Source organism: Phalaenopsis equestris, unplaced genomic scaffold (assembly GCF_001263595.1).
Source record: "Phalaenopsis equestris unplaced genomic scaffold, ASM126359v1 Scaffold000964, whole genome shotgun sequence".
Classification (NCBI taxonomy): Eukaryota; Viridiplantae; Streptophyta; class Magnoliopsida; order Asparagales; family Orchidaceae; genus Phalaenopsis; species Phalaenopsis equestris.
This window is the reverse complement of record NW_018165403.1, coordinates 94373-120442: the sequence shown is the minus strand read 5'-3', so window position 1 is coordinate 120442 and position 26070 is coordinate 94373. Positions and strand designations below refer to the sequence as shown.

General features: G+C 30.1%; 1 protein-coding gene across 1 annotated transcript in view; it reads left to right on the top strand.

The window, feature by feature from the left end:
• LOC110032532 (cell cycle checkpoint protein RAD17) overlaps positions 1-12870 on the top strand; it is a 101192-nt gene extending 88322 nt beyond the window's left edge. The window contains exons 10-12 of the mRNA XM_020736192.1: positions 5225-5438; positions 5516-5576; positions 12291-12870. Of these exons, the coding sequence (XP_020591851.1) occupies positions 5225-5438; positions 5516-5576; positions 12291-12512 (497 nt within the window). The 3' untranslated portion in view covers positions 12513-12870. The remainder of the gene's footprint in view (positions 1-5224; positions 5439-5515; positions 5577-12290) is intronic.
• The last annotated feature ends 13200 nt before the right edge of the window (positions 12871-26070 follow it).

Here is a 26070-nt window from a genome sequence, read left to right as displayed (position 1 = left end):
TATATATATATATATATATGTATGTATGTAGATTATTGATTAGATAAAATAAAAAAAGAAATTATTTAATTTGTAATAACATAATAAATATGAATATCTTGCTTATTTTAGGCATTCAATTTTAGAGGAATCAACATTAAAGTAAAACAATCGGTTTTGAGGTGAGTACCTTTTCTTCTAAATTATGGTAATAATGTTGTATTTTTTTAAAATCACTCATTTAATGATGTTATCAGTCAATATATCTTGTTACTACAATTAGGATATAATTATTTTGTTATGTTATTTAATTTGATCTAGAAATGAATTTGAATGATATGCATAATTATACTTATTATTATACATGCATGGTATAAATGAAAGATATTGTATGATATTTAGAATATAAATGAAATAATTTATAGTATGCTTGCATGTGTTTGTCTATCTATGATGGAGTTACATATCTTGATGGTACTAGTGGGGAAACACTAAGGTATCCTTGCATGTAAATGGAAAAAAAATTTTGATATTGAAATACTTTAATTTATAAAAAACTTTAGACGGTGTTTTTGTGACGATTGTGTTGATATAAAATGATATTGATATGATATTGCTATAAACTTTTTGAATAACATGTTAAAATGTTTATATTGATCTATAAAAATACTTAACTGACATGAATATTATTATTTTTTCTTGCATAATTGTAATTTAAAAATATGAGTATTCACTGTCTTATTTAGTTTATTATTGTTTTAAAATTAATTTTTCAGATTTAATTAGTTATTTAGAGGATGAGCGAAAGTAGGGGAAACGTTTGTAGAAGTCGTGGATGAACATCAACGAGATAATTTTTACTGTATCACTTTAAATTAATTTGTTGTGGCTCTTTCATATGTTAAATTGTAGCTTAATATAGAAAATTTAATTCACATCGTCTGACCGTCTATATCCACCTTGGTTAATTTCAAGCTCTGGGTCGGGTTGTAAACACCACTTCACATACACTTTCAAACTTTTACCGCACTAATTAGGGATGATTGAACATTTCGATCGCATAAGATATAAAATGATTTTTCACCTGAAGATTTCAACTTCATCCACCTTTCCAACATTCAATTGTAGCAAATTGATTTGCCAACCAATCCATCTCCAAAAGGACAACAAAAGTCTTATTTGGCATGGTAGTCAACTCTGTTGGCAATTTCTTATCATGAACATGTACTATATATTTTCTATTAGCATAAAAAACACTTTCCGATGACATAATAACACCAAAACAAGAGTAAAATACACAATATCAACATGTAACTGGCAACAAACTCACAGAAATAAATGAATGAGATGCATCTGAATCGAATTGGAAAGTGTCAGGCTGATCTTGAATTGGGAGCGTACCTGTAACAACTTCAGATTCTTTAGCTTCTTGAGGGGAAATTGCAAAATATCAGGCTTTTGCTGGTTGCTCTGTTTTGCTCTATGAAATTTCACCCTTTGTTTGCACTGAAGGCTTTCCTGAAAACTAAGGTTTGCTAGGCTGATTGCCTTCCAATGATTTTTTGTGCTGTTTTTTTCCTTGAATTATCTGTGATCTGTTATCCCTTTTTTTCTTGTGGACAATTCATTTGGATATGCCCTAAATGTCCACATTTCTAATATTTTTTTAAACCAATCAAACATTGGCCATAATTTGTTTTTTTCACATTTTTTACAGACTAGTTTTCCTATCTGAGGATGGTTCGTTTAACTTCTAATTTAATTTTTTTACTTGGAAGTGTTTTTTTTTGCCAAAATCTTTTCGCTCGCTTATCTAAGGTTGCCACTGCTAACTGGAAAAGTTCAACTTATTTTCGATTCTTTTGGCTCTTTCAACGAAAGTTGGGTAATAGCTGATTTCAAATGGAGCTAATGCCAACCTTTACTAATCTTTGAGATCACACAGAAATCTGTAACACTTTTTCTTCTGAGTGCTGACTTAGTGGGTGCATATTTGGAAAGATAAGTGAATTCTGCCTCATTGTATAAATGTCTTGGACCCTTGAGTTAGATTAAAGGACTTATCTTGCAGTGCTAATTTGGCTGAAGGAGAAATGAACCAATCTTTAAAGACCCTGATAAAGTCATCCTTTAATGACCCACTTTTCTGTTTTTCGGAGAAATCATACCATCCAAAATTTTTTCGATCTTTAGGAGCTAATCTTTAGCAAATATGATCACTAGCACCCTCAAATGCAGTTCGCTTCAAATACTGAAATATCTTCAAATATTGATTCACTTATGCTCCAGCTTCAGATCCGAGCTCTGAACTAGTGGAGGATCTTTCAATAAAATCCATTTTATCAACTATTTGTGATATTAACTGCAATATGCCTTAGAATTTGGTAGCTTTGGTGTCCTCATTTGTCTTTTTTTGATTGTTAATTTTGCTCAAAACAATTTTAGATCTTACTTAATGCTCTGTACTTGGCCTATGAGACTGGCCCTTAGTACTTTTTGATTCATCTCGAAGCATATTCATTTGTACTGTCACATTTTATTATTTAAATGTAATCAGTCATATAATGTAGTGTTGTGCATGCATGATACCATAAGTCTCATGGGATACCCACCCCAGATTCGTCAACTTATAGCTCTTTATAAATCAATTCATATTTAAGCTCATTCTTACTTCTAAATCCAACATGTTTCGATTAACGTTTTCATTTAATGATCATGTTTAGATACCACTTTCTGTCACACTCCAACTAAAGTCTTGGTTGTGTCAATCGTGGTGTGATAGAAGCTGACAATTTAGTTAGAGCAACTCTCATCCGCACTTGTTCTGACTTTAATAATCAGGATCAGTGAGTGATTAATTAGTCTAACTTGATCGTCGTAACATAAGTGATATATTGCATTTCATAATTCATTCATATACATACTCGGAAATATAGAAATCATATCATCTAAAATATAAAAACTATACAGAACTGCTAAATTCAATATAATAAAAGTACGCACCCAAAACATATGTACAAGCTCCCAAAACTATTGTACAAAAGTTGTATAAAGATACACTTGGCTACTCGCTCCAGTGTTCGTTGCTTTTATTTGGAAGGCAACAACGAAGAATGAGCAACATTGAGCTCAGTGATAAAAAGGGAATGCATAACACTAAAAAATACTAAGAGTGAGATGCAATTCTATTATTATTAAAGACACAATGGAAGCATGAGCTAGACTTAAGGAACAAGATCAATGAAATCCAAGGTAAGTGCAATGGTAGCCTGTATTAAATAAAGGAACTTTTTCAGTTTGCTTAAGCCCTAAAACAGACCCTAGAAGCTTTGTGATACATACATTAAAACCCCTTTCCTTTTTCTTACCGATTTGAAATGGTTTATATGGACGGTTAGGAGGATAAAAAGGGGATGCAATTATAAAAATAATTCCAATGGTATATTCATAATTTTTAAAATTTTGAGGGTTTAGTTGCAAATTTAATATAAATCATTGCTCGCTAAAAAGTTAGTTGAATATAACTATAAAATTCTGCATTGTGTTTAGAGCATGCTCACTCCACAGATTCACCTATGTATGCAAAATTCGCTCGCAAATTGAACGAAAGTTGGCTCTAGAAAGTCTAGCTGTATAGAGCAAGGTCAAACTGTCTTTCATAATTTATCATATTATTCCACTGTCTATCAACTCAACTCAATTTAGAATCATGCAACGGACACAATAGTTAGAGAAACACTATGACCAGCATGAAAACAACAGTCATACAACCATGTAAATATAATCTTTTTAAAAAGGACTCCAAATATGACTAAAAAATATCTTGGCGTCTATGGATGTATGGGGCATTAGAGAGGGTCGCATAGACGAGAATTATAGTGTCCCACCTTATAATTATTGTCATTTTTTATATGTTTGTAGCACATAACCTACTCAATCAAGAATATTTGGATAAGTTTACTTCATCACAGACCTCTCCCACTTTGCTTCCCTACCAAACTGTCCCTTTCACTGCATTTTCACTATAGAAGTTTGCGTATTGGACAGTTTCTTGATATCATAAGCCAGTATACGTTCTGGTTCTCCTCTGTAAATGAAGTTAGGCTGTACCTCAAGCTCATTGTCTAACACTATATTCATGGCATCTATAATGTATTCCTCAACGATGAAATGTGGAATCATCATCAATCATATATTATCATAGCAGTAATCATTAAGCAGCCTTTCAAATTTTATCAATCAGCTTAAATTTTCTAGTTTATCTTGGACTTAAGCTTTCACTAATGTAAAGTTTTCCCCTTCAAACGCTATTCATGTTGTCTGAAATCATAATATTTCTCTTCCGAATATTGTACTCTTTTCAAGTTTTATTGGATAAGTTTGACATTTGTTTTAGGTCATCAAATAGTTCTGTATCAAACAAAGTCCTTTTTCTTACTTTCGTGCATGTTAAAGGTGTTTCAGACGTATTATACCATGCTACAAATGGAGCATTTTGAAATTTTACTATAAATTATTATTATGAAGAATTTCAATCAATGTTAACTAATGTTTCTTGCTACCTTCAAAGTCAAGTATTATGATATCAAATTTTTATTTGATTAACCTTGTGATTTATTACATTTCCAACTATCTAATCTCCTAAAATTAAATGGCATGATAACATTTGTCGTATAGCTCTAAAATTCTGTTTTACGCCTGCCTTTCATGCAACATAAGTTGATCATGACATTTATGTTTGTCCATATAGTTAGAATTTATGGCATGCAACATGTCAGCAGAGACATGGAAACTTTACTGGATTGCCATCGCAACTAACTTGACATTTGAAGTGTCAAAAGAATTTATCATTTTGGAAAGGCATTCAACATTACAGTATTAATCGGCTTCTTGAGCTGAGTTAGATCCAGTCTCCTTATAACTAACAGTGACACCATTCTCAGAGCGGTTTCATCCAAAAAACTTGCAGAGTTTGTTGAGTCTATCAATGCTTAAATTTACTATTTGTTACGATGATTACTTTTTAGGATTATATAGTGATTTAAGAAAAAGCTCACTGAACAAACATTTGCACTCAAGAAAATTAAAGTACCATGGGTATATAGCATGGTTAACATTTTACAGTTATTACAAGTGAGGTTAATATAATTGTTTCACTTCGGTCGTACTTCATTTGTTCAATATACTATACAGTCTATATTTTCAAGTATGATAGTTGATTTATAACGACTCTGTTATCAACCAGTTCTCGATTTTTTAAGTGATGGAGCTATGGATGATGCTTGGGTGGTGACTTCTTATTTAAGTGACGCTGATTGCCTTCTTAGTAGTTCACTCCACATTTCTTGTTTGCGGAAATTTTCTGAGACGTATGAGTCACAAAGTTTATTGCAATCAGTTGCTTGTTCAGTTGCAATTCGTGGCGTTTTATTTGGAAATTCACAGCCATTGACATCAAGGTCATAAATTACTTCTATATTTTTGGGTTCTTTATTTATCTTAATGCTTATACCTTCTGTGGTTTGCATTTTAACAGATGGCATGCTATTCGAAGCCCAAGGCTTTGGCAAATCGAGCATTCAGCAAAGAAGCATATGGTATGTACTTTCTTTTTATGATTTTTAGATCATATGGTGTGTTTTCTCTCTCTTTTTTTGTAATAATCAATATAAAAAAATGGGGTTTCACATACATAGGACCTGAAAGCTTGATATTTACATATTCAACACCCCCAACTTCATATTTACGCGCACGACACTCTCTCTGTTAACTCTATCTTTCTCGTTACCACTCTCGTCATGTGTTCCTACGTGTCTTTGTCATTAAAGTCGGGGAACAAACGACGTCTGACGATTTTGCTCTCCGAACTCAGCCTCTCGCTGAGATCATTGCTAAGTTGTCGCCTTGAATGTTATGAAGTCACTGATTCGCCGTATTTACATATCTCACACCCAAAGTTTGTTATTCATCTATAAAGCATTCCAGATAATGTCGTCAATGACTTGTCGGATTTTGTCGGACATCATCGTCGATGCATTCTCCATCTTCGATGAGATTGAAAAAGAAACGAGCATACTAGTAGATTGTGTAAAGAAAGCTTAAAATCTGTAGAGAAACTAATTTAAAAATTTATGATTGATCCAAAGTGTAGGATCTTAAATCTCGTTTTTCCTCCTTTCAATAAGAGAAAATGACATATCTTATATAGGCTCTTAAGTCCTATCTTTCGTCCAGGTGATATAGGACGATGAAGCCTCCGCTTTGCCTGAAGTCTTGGGGAATTAGAGAGATGAAGCTTGCAAAGACGGCTTGCGGGAGAATGTGGAAGAAAAAAAATGAGGATTACCTTACTCAAAGGTTTTGGATAGGAGCGGGGCGGAAGTTGGAGGTCTTTGTTCGTCATGATCCCGTTGCTGCCTTCTCATGCATTTCAGAACCCCAACAACTTTGTGAATCACTGGATGAAGGCATTGACAGTGTGATTGCCTAGGATGTAGCTCAAGCATTAAAGACGGTGGGTCATGAAGAGCAAATGACGAGAACTAAAACTTAGCGGAGAGTGTTGTGTACGTAAATATAAATTTTGAGGTTCTGAATATGTAAATACCCAACTTTTAGGTTCTATTTATGCAAGAACCCCTAAAAAAACTTAGTGCTTAACGAACTTTTTAGTTATGAAATAGCTTTTTTGTTGTCTTTTTGATCCATCCGTTGTACATGGTGTTTTATTGGCTTTGGATTTTAATATGTAGGGTTGGAAGATGAAATATACAACGAAATATTGTCATAAAATTAGATGAGGTTATTTAAAAGACAGATAAATTTATTTTTATGGGTAAACTTCATGATCATAAGATTTGGGATGTTTATGAAAATACTAATATTATGTAGGATAAAGTAACAAGTACTATTATGTAAGTTGCAAAAGATGTGTTTGAAAAATCGAAAGAAATAGTTCATATGAGTAAAAATTGTTGGCGGTGGAATAATAATGTGCAAGAGAAGATGACAAATAAGAATTTTTATTCAAAAAATTTTTCGGAAGTATAAGTTTGTAGAATTGGAAACAATATGTGGCGGTCCTTAGGGAGTGAGAATAATTTGTGATGCTAAGAATTCTACTTTTGTGTTTTTAATAATAAATCAAATACTAAAGAAGGTGAAAGATATATGTATAAACTAGCCAAACAAAGAGATAAGAAAAAGAAAAGATTTAATTAAGGTACACTAAATATAAAAATTAAAAAATATTTTTTATTAGATGAGGATATTCAACATAGGTGGGTGAAATATTTTGAGAAACTTTTTCAATGAAGTTTATGAAAATACAATTTACTTTAGTGATCTTAATATCATAAATAATAATATTTTTTTTTTATTTCTACTGCGCATTAGTAAAATGAAAATTGAGGCGGCATTCAAGAAAATGAAATGTGGAAAGACAGTAGGACCTAATGTCATTCTAATAAAAATTTATAAATGTTTATGAGATGTGAGAATTTATTGGTTTTCTAAACTTTTTAGTATTGTCTTAAAACTAAAAAGATGTCTGGTGAGTAGAGTAAGAATATTTTAGTTTCGATTTTTAAGAATAAAGGAGACGCGTAAGAGTGTAAATTATAGATGAATTAATTTAATGGTTCATACATTAAAGTTATGAGTGATACCAAAAATTCTGAAAATAAGCTTGCATTTGCCAAGCAAGTCTACTATTGAAGCTATATATTTATTGAGAGATTTGATGTAGTATAGAGAAAGTAGGTAGTTTCAACATATGATTTTTGTTGATTTTGAGAAGATTTATAATAAGGTCCTTAGAAAAGTGCATTGAAGAGTTCTAGAAAAGAAAAACATTTATATTGATTATATTCAAATCATTAAAGATATGTATGTTAGAGCTGTTACTTGTGTTCAAACACAAGCATGATTGACCAAGTACTTTCTTATTTTAATTCAATTACACGAATTTAAGCCCATATCCTTTTTCCTTTTTGGACATTCTTACTGGATATTTGTAGAAGAATGTATCGTAATGTATGCTTTTTTGCTGATGATATCTTTCTTATGGATAAGATTAGACAGAGCTCAGGAAAAACATGAATTATTAAGGTCAATTTTAGATTCTAAAGAATTTCGTTTGAGTAGATCTAAAATTGAATACATGGAATGTAATTTTATTAGTAATAGTTTTGGTGGTGGGGTTGTAATGATGGGTGATCAAGTCATTAAATGGAGTGAATGTTTTAGATATCTTGGGTCTATTGTCCCAAGTGATATAGATCAAGATGTTTTTATTTGAATTCAAGCTGGTTGGTTGAAGTGGACAAATACATCGGACCTATTGTGTCATTGAGTAGTACAACTTATATTTGAAGTGGACAAATGCGTCGGACCTATTGTGTGGTAGAGTAGTACAACTTATATTTGAAGGATAATTTTATAAGATGACAATGAGACCTGCAATGCTTTATGGCGTAGAATGGTGGCCTGTTAAAGAAAAACATAAACTTCCATAAAGTGTTGTTGAGATGAGAATGCTTAGGTGGATGCGTGGCCTTTACACTTAGATACAAAATGCAAAACAAATATATCCGTGAAAGGGTTGGAGTAGCGCCAATGAAAAATAAAACTAGAGAGTCGTCTTAGATTGTTTGACATATTAAACATCGACCATCTGATGATCTTGTAGGGAGAGTAGATGTTTAAAATTTAACTTATGTTAAGAAAGATAGATGTAGATCTAAAAGGACTTGAGCATGTTGTATAAAAAAAATCTTGTTTTATTTGAATTAAAAAAAAATATGACACTCAATAGGACATAAGGGAGAAAAATGATTAATGTAGCCATCCCTGCTTAGGAGATAAAGGCATGTTGTTGTTCTGCATTATATTCTCGTTTGCATGATTCGTTGCAACTCATTATTTGATAATTTATATCATCTCATTGCTTTAATTAAAATAGTATCATGCATGCATAGCGTTTGCCAATCAATAAAAGAGCGATTTTTCTCTACAAATTAATAAGGATGGGTTTGCTGGTCAGGCTACCTAGATATATGAGGTGGTTCAGGATTTTGGGTATTGTCGGCATTAAGATGAGGTAAAAAATGATGTGAAGCTCGAGTCTAAAATCATCGGAGATGCAAAATATTTGCATTATGCCAATCAATTTGATATTTAAACTTGAATTTTGAATTGTACTTCGTTGTGTTTGTATTTATGATCTCATAATTAACGTAATGTTGTTGGCTTGAATTGACTCTTGGATTTTACTCTTAAAGGATAGAGTAGTTACTTTCTGCTTTCGTAGTGCCACAAACTCATTTCACGTGCTGGTTTTCATCTGCGGTTCCCTTAGTTCGTACTGTTTGGGTGTTGTGCGATATTATTCCAATCTAGATTCCTTTCACTTCTGCTCTTTTGCAATTTCACAAACATGTTTATCATGGAATCCATATCACAATACCTGTTCCATGAAATTTATGAATTTATGTATTTTGTGGTATGTAAAGCATTCTATGGCTGGCTTAAAAGTTTATTTGGATGTGTGGACCTTTCAATTTAACTAAGAGGGACAAAGGCATTTGGTATCCTAAGAAGATATAGATGCTTTTAAAGGCGTGTAAAAACTAAGAACTAAGATGGACAAAAGCTTTTGGTATCCCAAAAAATAGATAGAATATGCTTATAAATGTTGAATAACTACATTGAAAATAGTGAGAATCATCCTCCAAAGGGGAACTACGCAAGACACGCTAACTAAAAAACTTGAGATAAGAAGGTTTTGGCACAAATCTTTTCCAAAGAAGCCAATTCTCAATTGTATGATGACCTACTATATCCAATCATATTAAGAAGTGAGAATGCGACAATGCATTAAAGATAAATGGTCTAATTGATAAAAGGGCATAGGAAGAGGGCAACCGCTTGAGAAGGTCAATATTTGGTATCAGTCTAAGTAGGTTTAATTCAAAATAGAATTTAAATATCTTTTCTAAATGATGCAATGTGATTTATTTTCAATGAAGGTACCGGCCAAAAATCAAGGGTCAAATATGCACGTCACCAAAGAATTAGTTTTCCAAGCTATCGTGAAATGATGAGGATAAAGCTTTGGTAATGACACATGGGTCCAAGTTTTTTTCTAAAATCCTACTTGTGTTACGTCTTTGTTATCTAGGAGTTGAAAAGAATGACAAAATTAGATACTTGTATGACATTTTTTAAATGAGAAACATGAAAGCTAGTGGTGGAACAAGGGGGTCGCCTCCATTGATATGAGAATCTTGGACAAATATTTTCACCTTTTGTTATTTAAGAACTAGGAGGCAGCCTTCATAGATTTGAGAATTTTGGGCGAACTTTTCACTTTTTCTTATTTCAAAATCTAGTTTGATGGGGGCATTTTAGTCCTGGGTTATATAATGTGTCAAATGTAGTCACTAGACTCCTCAAATTTAATCCAAAATAGTTCTACTCCTTAAATCTCGGCCAAAATATTCCAGTAAATGGAATATTTTAGATCATATTTGAGTTATTGGTTTAAATTAAAAGAGATTTTGTATGCGGGACCAAAATGATCTCATACAAATAGACTAAGGATCATTTTGACATTTTATCAAATTTTAATATTTTTTATCTAACATTTATACCATGAACATTCAACTAATAATTGAATACACTCTAGCCTGTCTTACTAATTTTCACATCCAATACTAAAATGTCCTATCGCTTCAATTTTCATATCTAATTTAGCATCTTCATTTTTTCTAGACTGCCTTACTAGTTTTGTTTTTTTTTTTCAAACAAGTTACTAGTGTTGATGAAACTGTTTGTATTATTCATGGTGGATACCCATAACTACCTTGTGCTGGATGGAAGGATGACATGTATATAATGATTTATTGATATCTTTGCAGTAAATCATATAGTTCGGCTCATTCAATTGTAATAAAATCAACTTTGATCATATGTCCACGCCAAATTTTTCTAACATAGAGAGATGTTTCAAAACACGAAAAAATGCTCTTCAGGAAGGCAAAATATTTACATTTTATCTGTCATTATTAATTATAAATTTTTTATTTTGAAATCTAATAAGGATGTTGGATTTATGATTACAGCTCATCATCATTATCATCATTCTTAGCCCTATCCAAACTACTAAGTGAATTTTGAACTATTTTGTTTTCAATAGATACCTCTTTAAGGATGACTTTTAACATAATCATTCTTTAATTTATTATTTTTAATTTTGCTGCACATTTATTTTACATTTTTATTTCTACCATGCTCAACTTTATAATTAAGGATTTTTTCACTTCCAAACAAAACCATACGGCATAACGAACTTAATTTTATCTTTCAGCATATCATATGGACTTGAACTTTATAAAACTACAATTAGGTTGGTTATGCTATTTGTATTTTTGCATTTTTCAGGGAAAAAAAAAATCATTGATAACTTTAGGCCATTCTCATATTCTCAAGGCACTTCTTTATTTTGACCTCTAGCCTCAATTCTAGAAGTTGAACCATTTAATCAATTCTTCCATATAACACATTAAGGATACTTTAACCCTTCAATACTTATGAATTTTATGATATGATATTATTGATTGATAATTATTAATGTTAATATTCAATCTTTGTTCTAGTCGTAATGCACCACAATCTCACATCAAATAAGCTTACATATTTTGGATAATATTATACAGAAGAATGCAGATATTATTATGTGGATGATGATATATGAAATAAAGTTGGGTGGTTAAAATGAAAAATTTTTCATTATCACTATTTGATAAGAGATATCAGGGATAATTAAAGATAAAACTTATAAAAACTACAACTAGGAAGGTAATCTTATGTGAATCTGAATATTGGGCAATAAAGAAGTTGTTGATAGCTAAATTGAATATTAGAAAAATGTGATTTATTTGTGATAGAGGGTGAAGACCTCTACTTACATAAATTTGGAACAATTCAAACACGTGCACAATTTGGATCCTATGTTGTCTCCTCTGACCTCACGTCTAAACGTAAATTGCTTGCATGTATGGACAATAATTTCTCTCTATTCCCCGGAAAATAGAACTATTCCCCAAATGGTGCAAATAATTATAGTTGGAAATGCTAGGGCAACCCTCCATTCTCCGAACTAATAACATGAATTTTAGATGATTGTGTTCTCTATTTTCGTTCGTTTTTACAAGGTTTGATAGAAAGGGATCGGGCTACAATAATCTTTTTTTTTCTCTTTTTTTATTTAATTTATTTTGCTTTTATTTATTTTTTTGGGCATTCTGCAGAGCCAGGCGATGAATGAGAAATTTGACACCTTCAATGGTTTAATCTCATCTATGTCTCAAGTAATTATCGAGTACCGACCATCTATGAGATGGCTCAATTCTCATTGTGAGGGCCGCCTCGACAGTGATAAACTTGAACATTTTTCTGCCCAATGTTGTTTAAATGATTCAGAAGACAACAATTCCATGGAAGAAAGTGATGATGAAATAGAAGATTGGTAGGCCGTCTTTTCTCATTGCATTGCAACTCTCCAGGTATGCTTCTGTCTCGCAATTTCACATATAGAATGGTATTTTTTTCCCATTATCATTTTATTGCTGTAAATAATGTTTTTAAGGTATTCAAACAAAAGCCTTTTTTTTGTGGTAAAGTTTCACGCTCTATAGTCAGGTGAGCCAGAGTCTTTAAATATGCTACGCAACATTACTAGTTTTGAGAATGAAAATGTTGTGCAATTGTATAGGGTAGAACAGCAATTTTGTGGAATGATTACGTTTCTTTTAATCAAAATTGTGAAAATATGAGGTTCTTCGCTTAAGGTCTGTTAACATGAATCAAGTGGTTCATGAATTTCAAAAACACGCGAATGGAGAGTATTTTGTCAATAAAATGCTTCGCATAACAAGTACATAAAATGATTTCTTTTTTTTTAAAGAGTTGCTATGAATGCAATCTCACAATTTTTTTAATGACTCGTGTATTACTAGAATAGTTGTGGAGATTTCATTGTTTGCTAAAACAGTGATGCTATAGTCTTGACTCATCTACGGATGCAATAATTTATTTAATGACAAGTTTATTACTAGAATAGTTGTGATTATTAATCATAAACAAACATATCTCAATTAAAGCTCTCCAGAAAAGGAAGAGAGAAAGCAAAGCTCAGATTCATAAAGCAAATATTAGATAAATAGTTGTCGACTACTTGATGCAACCCCCCACTTCTCACATTCGAGAATTGGGATCCAGCAATGACAGTGTTAAAATAATTTTATATGTGTGTAAACTCACAATAAAAGCAATATTTGAGTGTGTATGTGATAAGTATATCAACTTTCTCACCAATATTTGACACTGAACTGTATTCACAAGGTCACCTTGTTTACCATCTCCCAATTTTTTGATTGGGGTCAATTTAAGTATTTGCAGGCCTACAACAACTCATCCAAGTTTGTTATAATTTTAACATCTGATTGCGTTGAATTTTATTCAAATGATCAGTTTTAATTAATTGACAAAACATATTGAAATAAAAGCTCATCTTCCAGATCAACACAATTGATGTTTCAGTGCCTGTATTCTGTAGAGAGCCAATAGTTTTCCTTAAAATTTTATTATGTTCTGTGATTTAATGAGATTTAATTTAAGATGTGGTGCTCCTTGAAGATATTTATACTTCCATGTTCCAGATCAAATAGTTTTAGTCATTAACGATAAAGTTTTTAAGTTTACATGCTAAATCAGACATTTGAATTATTATCACACAATTCTTATGTATTTACATTTTTGTTGAATCTGAGCTTATCTTGTGAATCACACCTAAAGAATAGAACATAGAATAGGGGGAGGGAAGAGAGGGAGAGGGAGAGGGAGAGGGAGAGAGAGCGAAGTGCTCTCCTTAAGAGTACAATGAGGAATTGTGTAACATTTTATTCATGAATTATGTTGTCATTCTGTCTTTTGTACAATGTTGTCTGTCGATCAGTGTTTTATAGTCCCAGCAATTAGTTAGATTTCTAGTGAGGGTTGGTGATGTCTATATTATTTGAGCTGATGAGTCGGGCTGGTCGTTAGTCCTTAATTCCTACCGGGGGAATTCTCATCGGCATAGTAGACTTGTTCACTCAAAAAGAGGGTGTCATCTAGATGTGTATCGTTGGATCGGATCGGATGAAGTCTGGCTAGCATAAATCAATCGATCTTTTGGACTGCCAAGCCATTTTCCAAAGGGTCTGCCTCTGCCACATCATTCCTTTTTGAGCTGTTGGATTGCCTTAAAATTTATGCTGACATATTATTTGTGTACGATATCTGACACCAAAACTTTAATATGTACGGGCATAGCTCTCAAATTTTTAATTTAACTTCATTTAAAAATATGACTCTAACCTAATTTTAAAAGGTTAAATACAATTGCATGCATAGGTTTTTCACACCAGCATTTTGTAATTATAATTATGAAAGTTTAGGTGTTAGAAAAGTAAATATAGAAGAATTGTGGTTTGTGCAACTTTTTCTTTTTATTTGGGCAAATTATAACATCAAATATTGTTGTTGTTTTTTTTATTATTATTTTGAAGTATTGGATAAAATGATATATTTACAGGCAAAATTATTTATTTATTTTATAATTTATTAGGAAAAAAATTAAGTATCATGATAGAGAATTGTTTTCCATGGGGTTTTCTTAATACTAGTTCTAGCTATACCAATTTTCAATGATAAGGGTGTAAATAAGCTAAAGCTGCGTTTGAGTGGAGTGTAAATGAAAAGGGTGAACTTGATTAACTAATTCAATTTAATCTTGAGCTTGAATCATGAATATTGTTTGAGTTTAAATTTGAGCTTAATTTGATGTTTCCAACTCCGTTTATGGAGCCGCTTGTTTATCATTTAGGACAAGAAAATTTGATGCAAATGATTATGATAAGAGGGCAACAAGAATAAGCAATTATAGAAGAAATGAAAAGAAAATCTTTTACTTTTTTTATTATTTTTAATAAATTATAGGTAAACTCTTAATTTTAAATGTATTTAAAGTGATTTTGTATTAATATCTTTTTAAAATGAATAAACTCATGAGTTAACTAATGAAGTTGGGATTGGTTCAAATTTGGCTTGTTAGCTAATTGACTTTAGTTTATGAGCTACTTATCAACGAAGTTGATCACACAGTTACTTAATCAATCACACTCATTAAGAGATGATATCTTATATATGCTGCACAGCCCTTGGTTCTATATTTACAGGAACTTTTTAACTTAAATCTTATGTCAGTTGAATCTAAAATATATCTGTTATGGTTTTACTTCTTCAGTATGTCGCACATTTTATTTTGATTCACTTGGAAAAGACTAAATCAGTATGTTTACAGTTATTTATTCTTTGGTTTTATCTTTAGACTTGTGAATGCATATAACAGTCAATTTATTCGTAGCATAGCAATGTAGTTTTTTAATGTTATGGCGTGACGCATATTATCATTGTGCTCATCATTTTCAAAAAAAAGGTCATAATTTTGAGTAGATTTGATTATTACATATATATATATATAACTCGATTCTCCCCAATTGTAAATATACCACTGTTAAATTTATTGACAACAAACGTCCGAACAATGCTGGGAAAGGCTTATTTTAAATTGTATTTTAATCAATTTAAATGTATAGCTGGAATGAGAATAGAGCAAGAGAAATGTAACCTGCAGTGTTGAAGTTTTATGGAGTTGATGAATTTCTTGGAACTAAGGTCAATATTAGCCTGATTATTTATTTTTTATATAAGGAAAAAAAACTATATGTTTAAGATAAATTAGGTGGTATATATATGTTTGATCACGTTCTCTTGCTTAACATTATATTTGATTTAGCATAATATTATATAAAATATGTTTTGTGTGGAGCTAAAAAAGAGAACGTGATCCAGTTTACATTTGAGCTGGATTGAGATCAAATAGAACCAATTTAAAATCTATTTTTTATGTATGTGTCTAATTAAAATTTATTTTATGCTTCAAGCTAATCATATGTTGGCACGTTTCCCAACTTGAAGTAATTTATTTATTTATTATTATTCATTTTATTTATCTTACTTGGAGTAGTTCTCCATGGATCAATAAATAATCCAAGAAATTGGCTTGAGCTTATTTTCACTTATTTGATCTTCATGCTAAACTTGGTTTTCCTATACAAATATTTAAATGTGGAATCATATGAAATCCTTTTATTATAAAAACAGAAAAACACTAATTTTCAACTTAAATGTGATCGAAAGGAGAATATTAGTATTTTATGATAAATCAATAAGGTATAGGCTTAAAAATAACTATAGTACAGAGACTATATATATATATATATGTATATAAGGAATGGCCGAAAGTTATTAGACGAGCCCCGACTATTCGTTGGTGTGCTAAATATTCGAGTATCACGCCCTACAGACGAAGGGAATTCAAACCAGTGACCTTAAGGGACTTGCAACTTTCAACGATATATATATTAAGAATAAAAGTACTTTTAGATTATTTACAACAAACGTCTTAAACATCATCTAACAAAAACTCAGTGAAAATAAATCCTTATTAAGGAGACCTATTTGAAAAGAATCTCACCAACCTTCTATTTAAAGTAAACGTTGAACCAACAAATATAAAATTATTAGTTCTAGAAGATATAAATAAGAAGAAACAATTTAGAATTAGAGCATGCCCACGATTAATGCTTGTAGGCTTCATTTGATATATTAAGAAATTCTCAACAACCTTAAAGAATTAATCAAATTTTGCAGCTTTCTAGAAGCAATGCTTTGGCCCATCATAGTCCTCAATCAATATTGGATTAAAAATGAAGTTAATAATTAATTAAGCAAAAATTGAGATGTTGAGATGTAGTCATCCAAGTGATTTTATACCAGTAAACAAAGTTGGGACATTGGTTTAGTTTGGTATAACGGATTTAAATCAAGGCTAGGCTTATGTTGGTGTGGTAGGTACTTGTATTAAGTAAATGATTGTCCTTAATTAACTATGTTTAGCTTCTCATAGGAGGGATAAACTATAGGGCCTCGTAGAAATTGAAAGACCACTCATGTAACATGTTAATTATATGGCTCCCTTTGAATATTGCTTTGTATAATTTATTTAAGATCACTGTATATATTATTGATTATATAACTTTAATTATATGACAAAATAAATGTGATTTTAAACTATAGATACGATCAAATGATTTAAAATTAAATCTAATAAATATTAATGTAATTATTTTGTATGAATAAGATGGTTATTTTAATACAATATATGAGCTAAGAATTTATGAACTAGGCTATGGCGTAGTGGTTAATGTGATCACTCCTATCATTGAGATCAGAGATTCGTGTCCCTAATCGTCCATTGAACTTTTATTTTTTAGAAAAAAAAAAATAGAATTATTTTCCTTTATCTCTTACATTAAAGTGAATGTTTTGTTCTTATGTCTCTCTCTGTAATGAGTTTTGTTTCTCTTTCAATATATTATATAAAAAGGCATAGTTTTTATGTTTGTAAAATTAAGAGTTTAGAAGGTTTCTAGAAGTTTTACACAACATTTAATCAAATTTTTATATTTTAAAAATGAGTTTTAGATAATATTTAATCAAATACAAAAATTTTTAAGGAAAAAATAAACAAAAAAAATCTAATTAACCATTAATCTATTAATTATTAAATTAATTTTGAAATAACCACAATGCATGTTAATCTCATAAAATTTATATTGCTCTCTCAAAATAAAATTAATGGATAAGATCCTTCATCATCAAAATTGAATCAGAATATCTCAACTCAAAACTTTTTAAACTAAAAGGCGTTGTCATAACTCAAAGTTTAATAAATTTAAAAGCGAGTTACTCATGAAATGACATATCATTAATTAAAGCATTAACAAGATATACAAACTAATAGATATAATTTTAATTTATCAATAGGAACCACTAACTTAACAAGTTTCTTACATTCTTTGGGAACAATATCTAATTTATTTTATCTATATGATTAATAAAAGATAAAAGATAATAATAAAATGACTTCATGCAATTAGGTAATGAGAAGTGCCCCAAAATCATAATTTTTCTCTATTAATTGATTCTTCTTCTACGAATAACACATGTGATGCAGTTGCTTTTTGAAGTTTGGTTGCTATGAGGCTTAAATTCAAACTTCATTCAATTTTCATCCAATCACATAAATGACTAATTATTTTAGATTTAGATATAGATAAACTTATAAAATTTTTAGATTTAGACCTTTCTATCTAAATTTAATCAAAATGATTTTATTTATAATATTAGAATTACTTTAATATGAGTTTAACACAATGGTGATTATCTTTTTTTAACTTGTGCTCATAAAAAAAAACTTCATTTTGTTGATTTGGTGAGATTTAATGACAAAAGATAATCCATAACCTTCTAGATATTTAGCCTATTGCACCTACCTCTTTTGATTATAAAATTTTAAATTCAAGACTAAATGAAAATGATTGTTAAATTATTTTATTCTTTGGATTACTTACTTAATTTCCCTTTTAGATTGTTAGGTCATCAAAATTATATTCTTATTTATTCATTTGTATATCATAACTTTAATTTTTTTTTTAATATTAAGCATATAATGCTATGTCATCATCATCATAAGCCTTGAAGCCACAAAGAAAGATCATGTAAAAAATTGGATGGTATTACTCCATCCACTAAATTAAAAATGTTATTTATATATCTAGAAGAAATTGTTTTAATTAATAATTAATCTCAATGATGAAATTAATCCATGCTTGCACATTTTTCTAAACTTCTAGGAAGAAAGAGCTACATGTTTAAGGGCCCAAATATCCTATATATAGAGCTTGTTCTACTAAAAGATTTAAAATTAAGGTCATATTTGTTTAAATAGTATGATTAAAAATAATATTATTCATGATAAAATTTTAAAGAGTGAATAATTTTATGTCTAAAAATATTAATTAAAATACCATTAAATAATAAGATAATAGTTAAAAATTAATGAAAGCTAATCACATGTGCAATTTTAATCACACGATTAAACTTAATTTATAGGAACTTCCATAGTTTATATAATCCTACTGGGATTCAATTACTAACTATTATAATCAATTTTAATTAGATCATGACATGGAGGTTTATCTTGAAATTAGTCTTTGACATCATGGCAGATATTACTCATTCATAGCTTAAAAAATTTCTTGATGTGTTAACAAATCACTGAGTTGGTGTCAATTGATTGGGTGAAATACAAAATTACATATGCCTGCATCATTTCTTATCTGTATTATTGTTGAAAGACCATATGAGTAGGCTTTTAGATACAATTCATATCTAAATACGGAGTTATGATAAGATTATTTAATGCCTCAATATTTAAAATTGAAATTAACTTTTGTTATATAAATATCTATAAATATCAATGTAAATTGAAGTCATTAATAATTTTATAATATAAATTCTTACTCTAACGGTTTGGACTAACATTTATAATTCAAATTAAATAATGTGAACCATTGAGATTATCTCTTAAATTTGGAAAAGCCAAGGGCTTGTTTGGGATCAATTTTATATTTTAGATTTTTATTTTTTTTCTTTTAAAAATATCTTTTTTTATGTGTTTTTTAATTTTTTATTTTTAAAAGTAATTAAAAATGTTTTAGAAAACACTTAAAATAACATTTAGGCATTCTTGATGTTTTTAAAAATAATCATTTCTTAATCAAATATCTAGATTTTATTTCAAATGAAAATATAAATAAAATAAAATAAAAAATAAAAAAAACTCAAAAACAAAAAGATAAAAGTAATCATGCCCACCAGTTTGTCCGTTCGACTGACTGCATTAGTCAAGCAAACACAAACTTTTCTCTACTCTCCCACTCTTCCTCTCATGTTGGAGGCCGCGGCCATTGCTCCATTCATTCATCTTTTATATAGCTAGTCCTTATTGTGAGTATCATGTTCAGCATTCCTTTTGTTGATGTTATTTTCATTTTGGGCATTCAAGTATATACAACTTAATTCCTATGTATTTTCATATATAACATTTAAACTTTGTTTTTTTTTTTCTTTTTTGTTTGTATTTATACCAAAAAAATCTTTCATATCATATCATAAATATCACTTTTGTAAGGTTTTTGTATCTTTTCATGTCTAGGTAAGGTGGTGAGATTGTAAAAATTGAAGTTTTGTCGTTAGTTATAGAAATAGATAGGAATTGAGGGGGATGTTTGTAACTCTTCCTTTCTTTTAATGAGTAATTATACTATATATAATTTTCACGTTTCTGGACGTGCAAATTGCTGCAATTTAAATCATTTCTAAGAATATTATTCTTATGAATGGGCAAGAAGATCAAGAAGTGAAGGTGGGAAAACAATTCCCTTATTTCTAGCTATTGTAGTGTGCAAAAAACAAATTTGCATGCAAAGAATTTTTTTACGTTTTTTTAGTTTAACTTCATTTATATTCAATTATATGTCAATGAACTTTATATTTTTATTTCAACTTAAATTAATTGAATTTCTTTGTTGTCTTTGCAGCCTTTGAAGCCTTTGTGAATTGGTTTGATGGATGCTATGAATGAACACATGCATGTAATTTTCAAATTTGGTGGGTATTGAGTGGAACTGAAGAATCAAGATAGAAAAGAGTATGATGGTGGTCAACTAAAAACTGCTAAACTTATAAATGATATTATGAGTTTTGATGTACTTAAAGATAATATTCAAATAGCTTGTGCTTGATTGAGAGTATCTGATTATAGATATACCGTGGTAAATCACCCAAAGATTACAAGCTTTTTATAAGTGACACTGCGGTGGTGACAATGATTGAATAAGTCAATGAAAACAATAAATAATGAGGTAGAAGCTATAATAGAAGATGGAGAAGAAGGTGGCATGTACTCAAAAAGGAAAAAAATGCTAAGAATGGTAGAAATTTTTTGGATTGCCACCGGTCAAACTTGGAATATATTGATAATGGAAATGTAGCTATTTAAAAAAATAATGATATGTTTTCAATTGTTGAAGGTGAAGATGATAATTCCATTTTATTTGGTGCACACTTTAATGCTCCAAAAGTTTTAAATAAACCATCTTATTAGAAGCCATTATGAAGAATTTTAGAGTTAAGATAACGACAAGTAACAAAACTCATGTGGTAACGACTTGCTCATATCAAGGATGTCACTAGAGCTGGAAATAAACAAGTCACATCTTACTGGATTGCACATAAAAACACCAATATTGTAAACAAACATCCAAACATTCCTCCGAAGCAAACTAGCAATATCTTAGTGTTGATGTATGCTTTTTCATTACCAATTAAGAAATTGTGGCAGTCAAGAGAAAAAGCTAGAGATATTATATTTGGCGTAGTTGATGACTACTACAAGTGGATTCCAACACTTAGAGAAAAGCTTATTAAAAGGATTGTGATCACTTATTGTTTACACATACGATAAAAGTGACTACTCTTATAAGAAATTAATTTTTTAACTTCAAGATATTTATTGATAGCTTTATAGTTGGATGTTGACATCTAAATAAAATTGCTGCTTATATTACTATCCACACTTTTTGGTTGGTAATAATGGATTATTTACTTCAGCATTTGTTGTGACTAAACTAAGTCAAAGAGTTTATGACAATGGTTACTACAAAAATTGGTTGAAGCAATTGATATTGAGTTATAAGATCTCTCATTTCTATTTGATATGGAGAAAGGCTTAGGAGAGGCCATCATGCTTGTATTTTCAAATTTGGAGTACATCATTTGTACTTATTGAAGAATTTAAAGAAATGTTTTTGTTGTCAAGATAGTTAAAGGCTTCAGAGTGATACAATGTTAATTTACATTGGGGGAGGGGGGGGGGGGGGGGGGAGGGAACACAAAGTAGGAAAAATGTTAAACTAACATAATTACGCTACTTTCCAATGTAATTATGTCAGCCTCTCTTTGTGTCTGTCATAATTATGTCAGGACTAGACGTGAGTTTTTCTCATATTTTTACTGTGAGTTTTTCGCAGTAATTATTTTTCATGTCTTTGAATTTTATGTGTTAACGTGTTCACTTTTTGGTTTTAATTTATTTTGAATATGAGCAAACTAATGTTAAAATATCTTGTATTCTAGGACTTCTAACTATCTCCTAGAAGAATAAGTTGGTTAACAAACAATAGTGTAGTGGAATAAACACATTGCTAGTAGAAAATTACAAAATATATGGGGGATTCGAGGAATCCTAGAAAACACTGCATGGCAAAGCTCCTTTTAACTGTAATATAATTTATAATTCTTCTTATGACATATAGAGAGAATATTATACTAAGGAGCATTTTGTCGAAAAACTTTGAGAAAAAAATAGAGAGAATATTATACTAGTGTCACAAGAGCACGAGCCTCGTCACAATCGAAAGACTCAAAAGTTGCTTTTTGCCTTTTACGCTAATATTATTTCTATTTATTGTTTTTTTTAAGAATGTTATAACATTAATTTCCGTCCTTTGATCACTTCAAACTGGATTCAGTAGTTCAATGCAATATAACTTCCTATATTAACTTTATTACGACAATTATCCTTATTGGATTGATACATTGACTCTTTATCCATATATTATTTGATCAACAAATATACCTCTGTGATTGATAGGTTGTTTCATAATAATTTTTAAAATCAAGTTTTTGGCAACATTATCATAAATTGAAGCCAAAACTTTTTGACTTTAAGAGAATTTTAATTGAAACACATAGACTTTGGGTTTGAACTGTAACATGTTTTTCTTATTTACATTTTGTTATAATTTTGTTTTGTTCTTGTTGTTGAGAAATATTAAAATTTAAAAAAAAAACCATTTGTATTTTTATTTCTATTCTTGTGATTTCATATTTCATTTTCAGATGTCATGTTGTCTATGTTTTTCCTTCATATTTTTCCTACTTTTTGCATTATTTGTTTAGTGTCACCCTTTGCGCACCTGTCATTGCATGCGTAGAACCAGTTTAGGTAAATTGTTGCCACTTGACAATGAAATAGAAAAAATATAAAAAAAAATTCAAAAATTTCAAAAACCCAAAAAGTAACACTTAAAAATGGCAAACCTTCAAGAAGAGCATTTGAAACCTCTTATGGAGTAAGCCAACTGATCCACCTTAAAATTAGTAATTTTTATGCACATTTTATGCTCAATTTTTTAGGATATCATGCTTTAATGAAAGATATTTTATGTTTGTGGTTGCAGGTGTAAGAAAAAGAGTTTAAGAGTAAAAAGGAACAAAAATACATAAAAAAGGAGCAAAATGGGCTAAAAAAAAAGGAGCAAAATGGGCTACTAAACTAGCACCTAAGCGTCATATGTAAAAATTTGTCAAACTAGCCGAACTGGCGCCTCTGCGCCAAATACAGAAATTGGCTAGTGTCTAGGCGTGACGGTTGGGCGCCTAGGTGCCATGATTACTTTCTAGAAGATTCATTGAATGAGGCCAAATTTTGAAGAGATGTCTTAAGCAACCCTTGGTCATTTTTGAAGCTCTATAAATATGGATTAATTCCAAAGAGCTAGGGGGCGAATTTTAGAGAGTCTCATAGTGTGTGGGCGTGTTAAGTGTGTGAGAAGTTTTCATTGTGAGTCTTGATTATTTCTTGAGTTTGTGAATCTTGTAAGTGCTTTTGGAGTCAGAGAAGTCAGAGAACTTAAAAGGAGCGCTTGGGGGAACATTCCACATAAGTATTTGTATCTTTGTCCTTAAGTTTTGTACTTTGGATTGGAGTTTTATAAATATGTTTTGTTTTATTAGCCCCATACTTCGTGAGCAATTTTCTTTTATTTCTCCTTAAAATATTGAGTAATTAAGTAATTGATTTTGATTTTATTTAGACCTTGTTTTATTCCAAAAATTGTGATGATATTTTTATCGGTCCTTCATTTACTTTACAAATTGACCACTTGCATTGTTAAAACTTCTTGAGGAACTTATAGACCCTAAATAGCTAAGATTTCTTTACTTGTAAGTATCACATTCTACCTTGGAAAGAGCAGTCGCAATCGTCGAAAGGGGGGTGCAAATAAATAGAGAGCTAAGCTTTGTTGGGCATAAAATTGATGTTTCTAGAGTGACAAACAAGATTTTTTTATCAATTTGGTTTAGAGATTGGAACTAAGGGTAACTAGTAGGTCATATAGAGAGGGAACAGTGGGTTCTCTTGGAGTGATAGACTAAAACCTACCCAACATTATTATATATGCCGACACCAACTTTAGATTAATCAATGTTCTTTGCACAATTCGAAAGGAAGTAAGAAAATATGTATGCTCCTATTTATTACAATACCACATTTAAGTTTCTAAATAAATTTTGAAATTTTTCACTAATTATGAATTATTGGTAAGTACAAAGTATCTTTATATATTGTTTAAGTCATTTCATTTACTTTTATTTTTATATTATAGATTTTAGCATACTTAATTTTCATCTTTAGATATTTGCTACATTTTAGAGTAAAGTTTTCTTATAATTAAAATTTATGTATTTTATTTTATTGTTTACCTGTTGTCGGCTTTCTCGTAGGATCGATACTGGAGTTTTTAAAGAAAACTCTATATTACTTGTAACGATACATATACTTGCATAGTACCCATAGTGAGAAAACTATTTCATTAATCATATCAAATTTGTTCTCACTAGCTGCTAAATATAATTTGGGTCAAGTTTTTTTGGCATATTAAGAAGCATAAATATCTGCATAATTGCGGGTCGGGTCAAGTTTTTGGCACCTTATACAGGGAAGCGACAGAATAACATATTAATTAATTTTATTCTATTGCATTAATATTACAGGGTAGCGACAGAATAACATATAATCAGGTGTCAAGTTATTGGCACCTGATACATTGACTCAAAAATTATAAATAAGTTTGGAAAAATCGAAAAAAGAAGGAAAAAAATATTTATTTTATTTTATTGCATTAATATTTTATTTTCTGAACTTTACTTTCTGTATGTGAAGTTCAGAATCTGAAGGTTTAGTACCCTACGATTCTGAATTAGAAAGAACTATAAGAAGAGTTCAAAAGCAAAAACAACTTCATAATTTTCAAGAAATGACAAACACATCATAAAATAACATTAAAATTTTTACTAATGAAAATCAAATACAAGATTTACAAAGACCATTAAGAGACTATGTTAACTCTATGACAGATGAAATTCACTTAAGTTTTCAAATCCCTGTTGTAGCGGCTAACACATTTGAACTTAAACCTTAACTAATACAAATGGTAGAAAAAAAATCTGTTTGGGGAACACCAACTGAGGATCCTAATTTACATCTTGCAAGTTTTCTAGAATTTTGTGCTACATTCAAATATGATGGTGTATCAAATGATGCAATTAGACTTATATTTTTTCCTTTTTCCTTATGGGATAAAGTTAAGATGTGGTTAAACTCACTACACCTGAATCTATTAAAACTTGGGGAGAAACGACACAAAAATTCGTGGCTAAATATTTTTGTCCTTTAAAACTGCTAAGCTTAGAAATGATATTATTTCTTTTATTCAGTTTGAAAGGGAGTCAATTTATGAGCTTGAGAACAATTTAAGGAACTCCTTAGAAAATGTCCACATCATGTTTTACATAACTGGTTAATTATTAAAACATTTTATAAAGAGTTAATAGGATCCCTTGATCTTTAATTGATGCTGCTGCTGAAGGATCTTTAATGTCAAAATCATTTAATGAAGTTCATGCCTTAATTAAAGATATGTCTACTAATAATTTTTAATAGCCTCAGAAAGGGTATATCCAAAAACAGTGGATAGTATTCATGATAATGATGCTTTTACCATCTTAGTAACTCAAGTTGCTTCGTTATCTAAGAATTTAGATAATTATGTTATGAATTTTTCTCAAACACCTCAAGCAAGTGAAGAAAATTTATTAGGGCAAACCAATGACTCTCAATCATTGAAAAGGTTACATACGGTTGCTAATAAACCTAATAACCCGTATTGATGC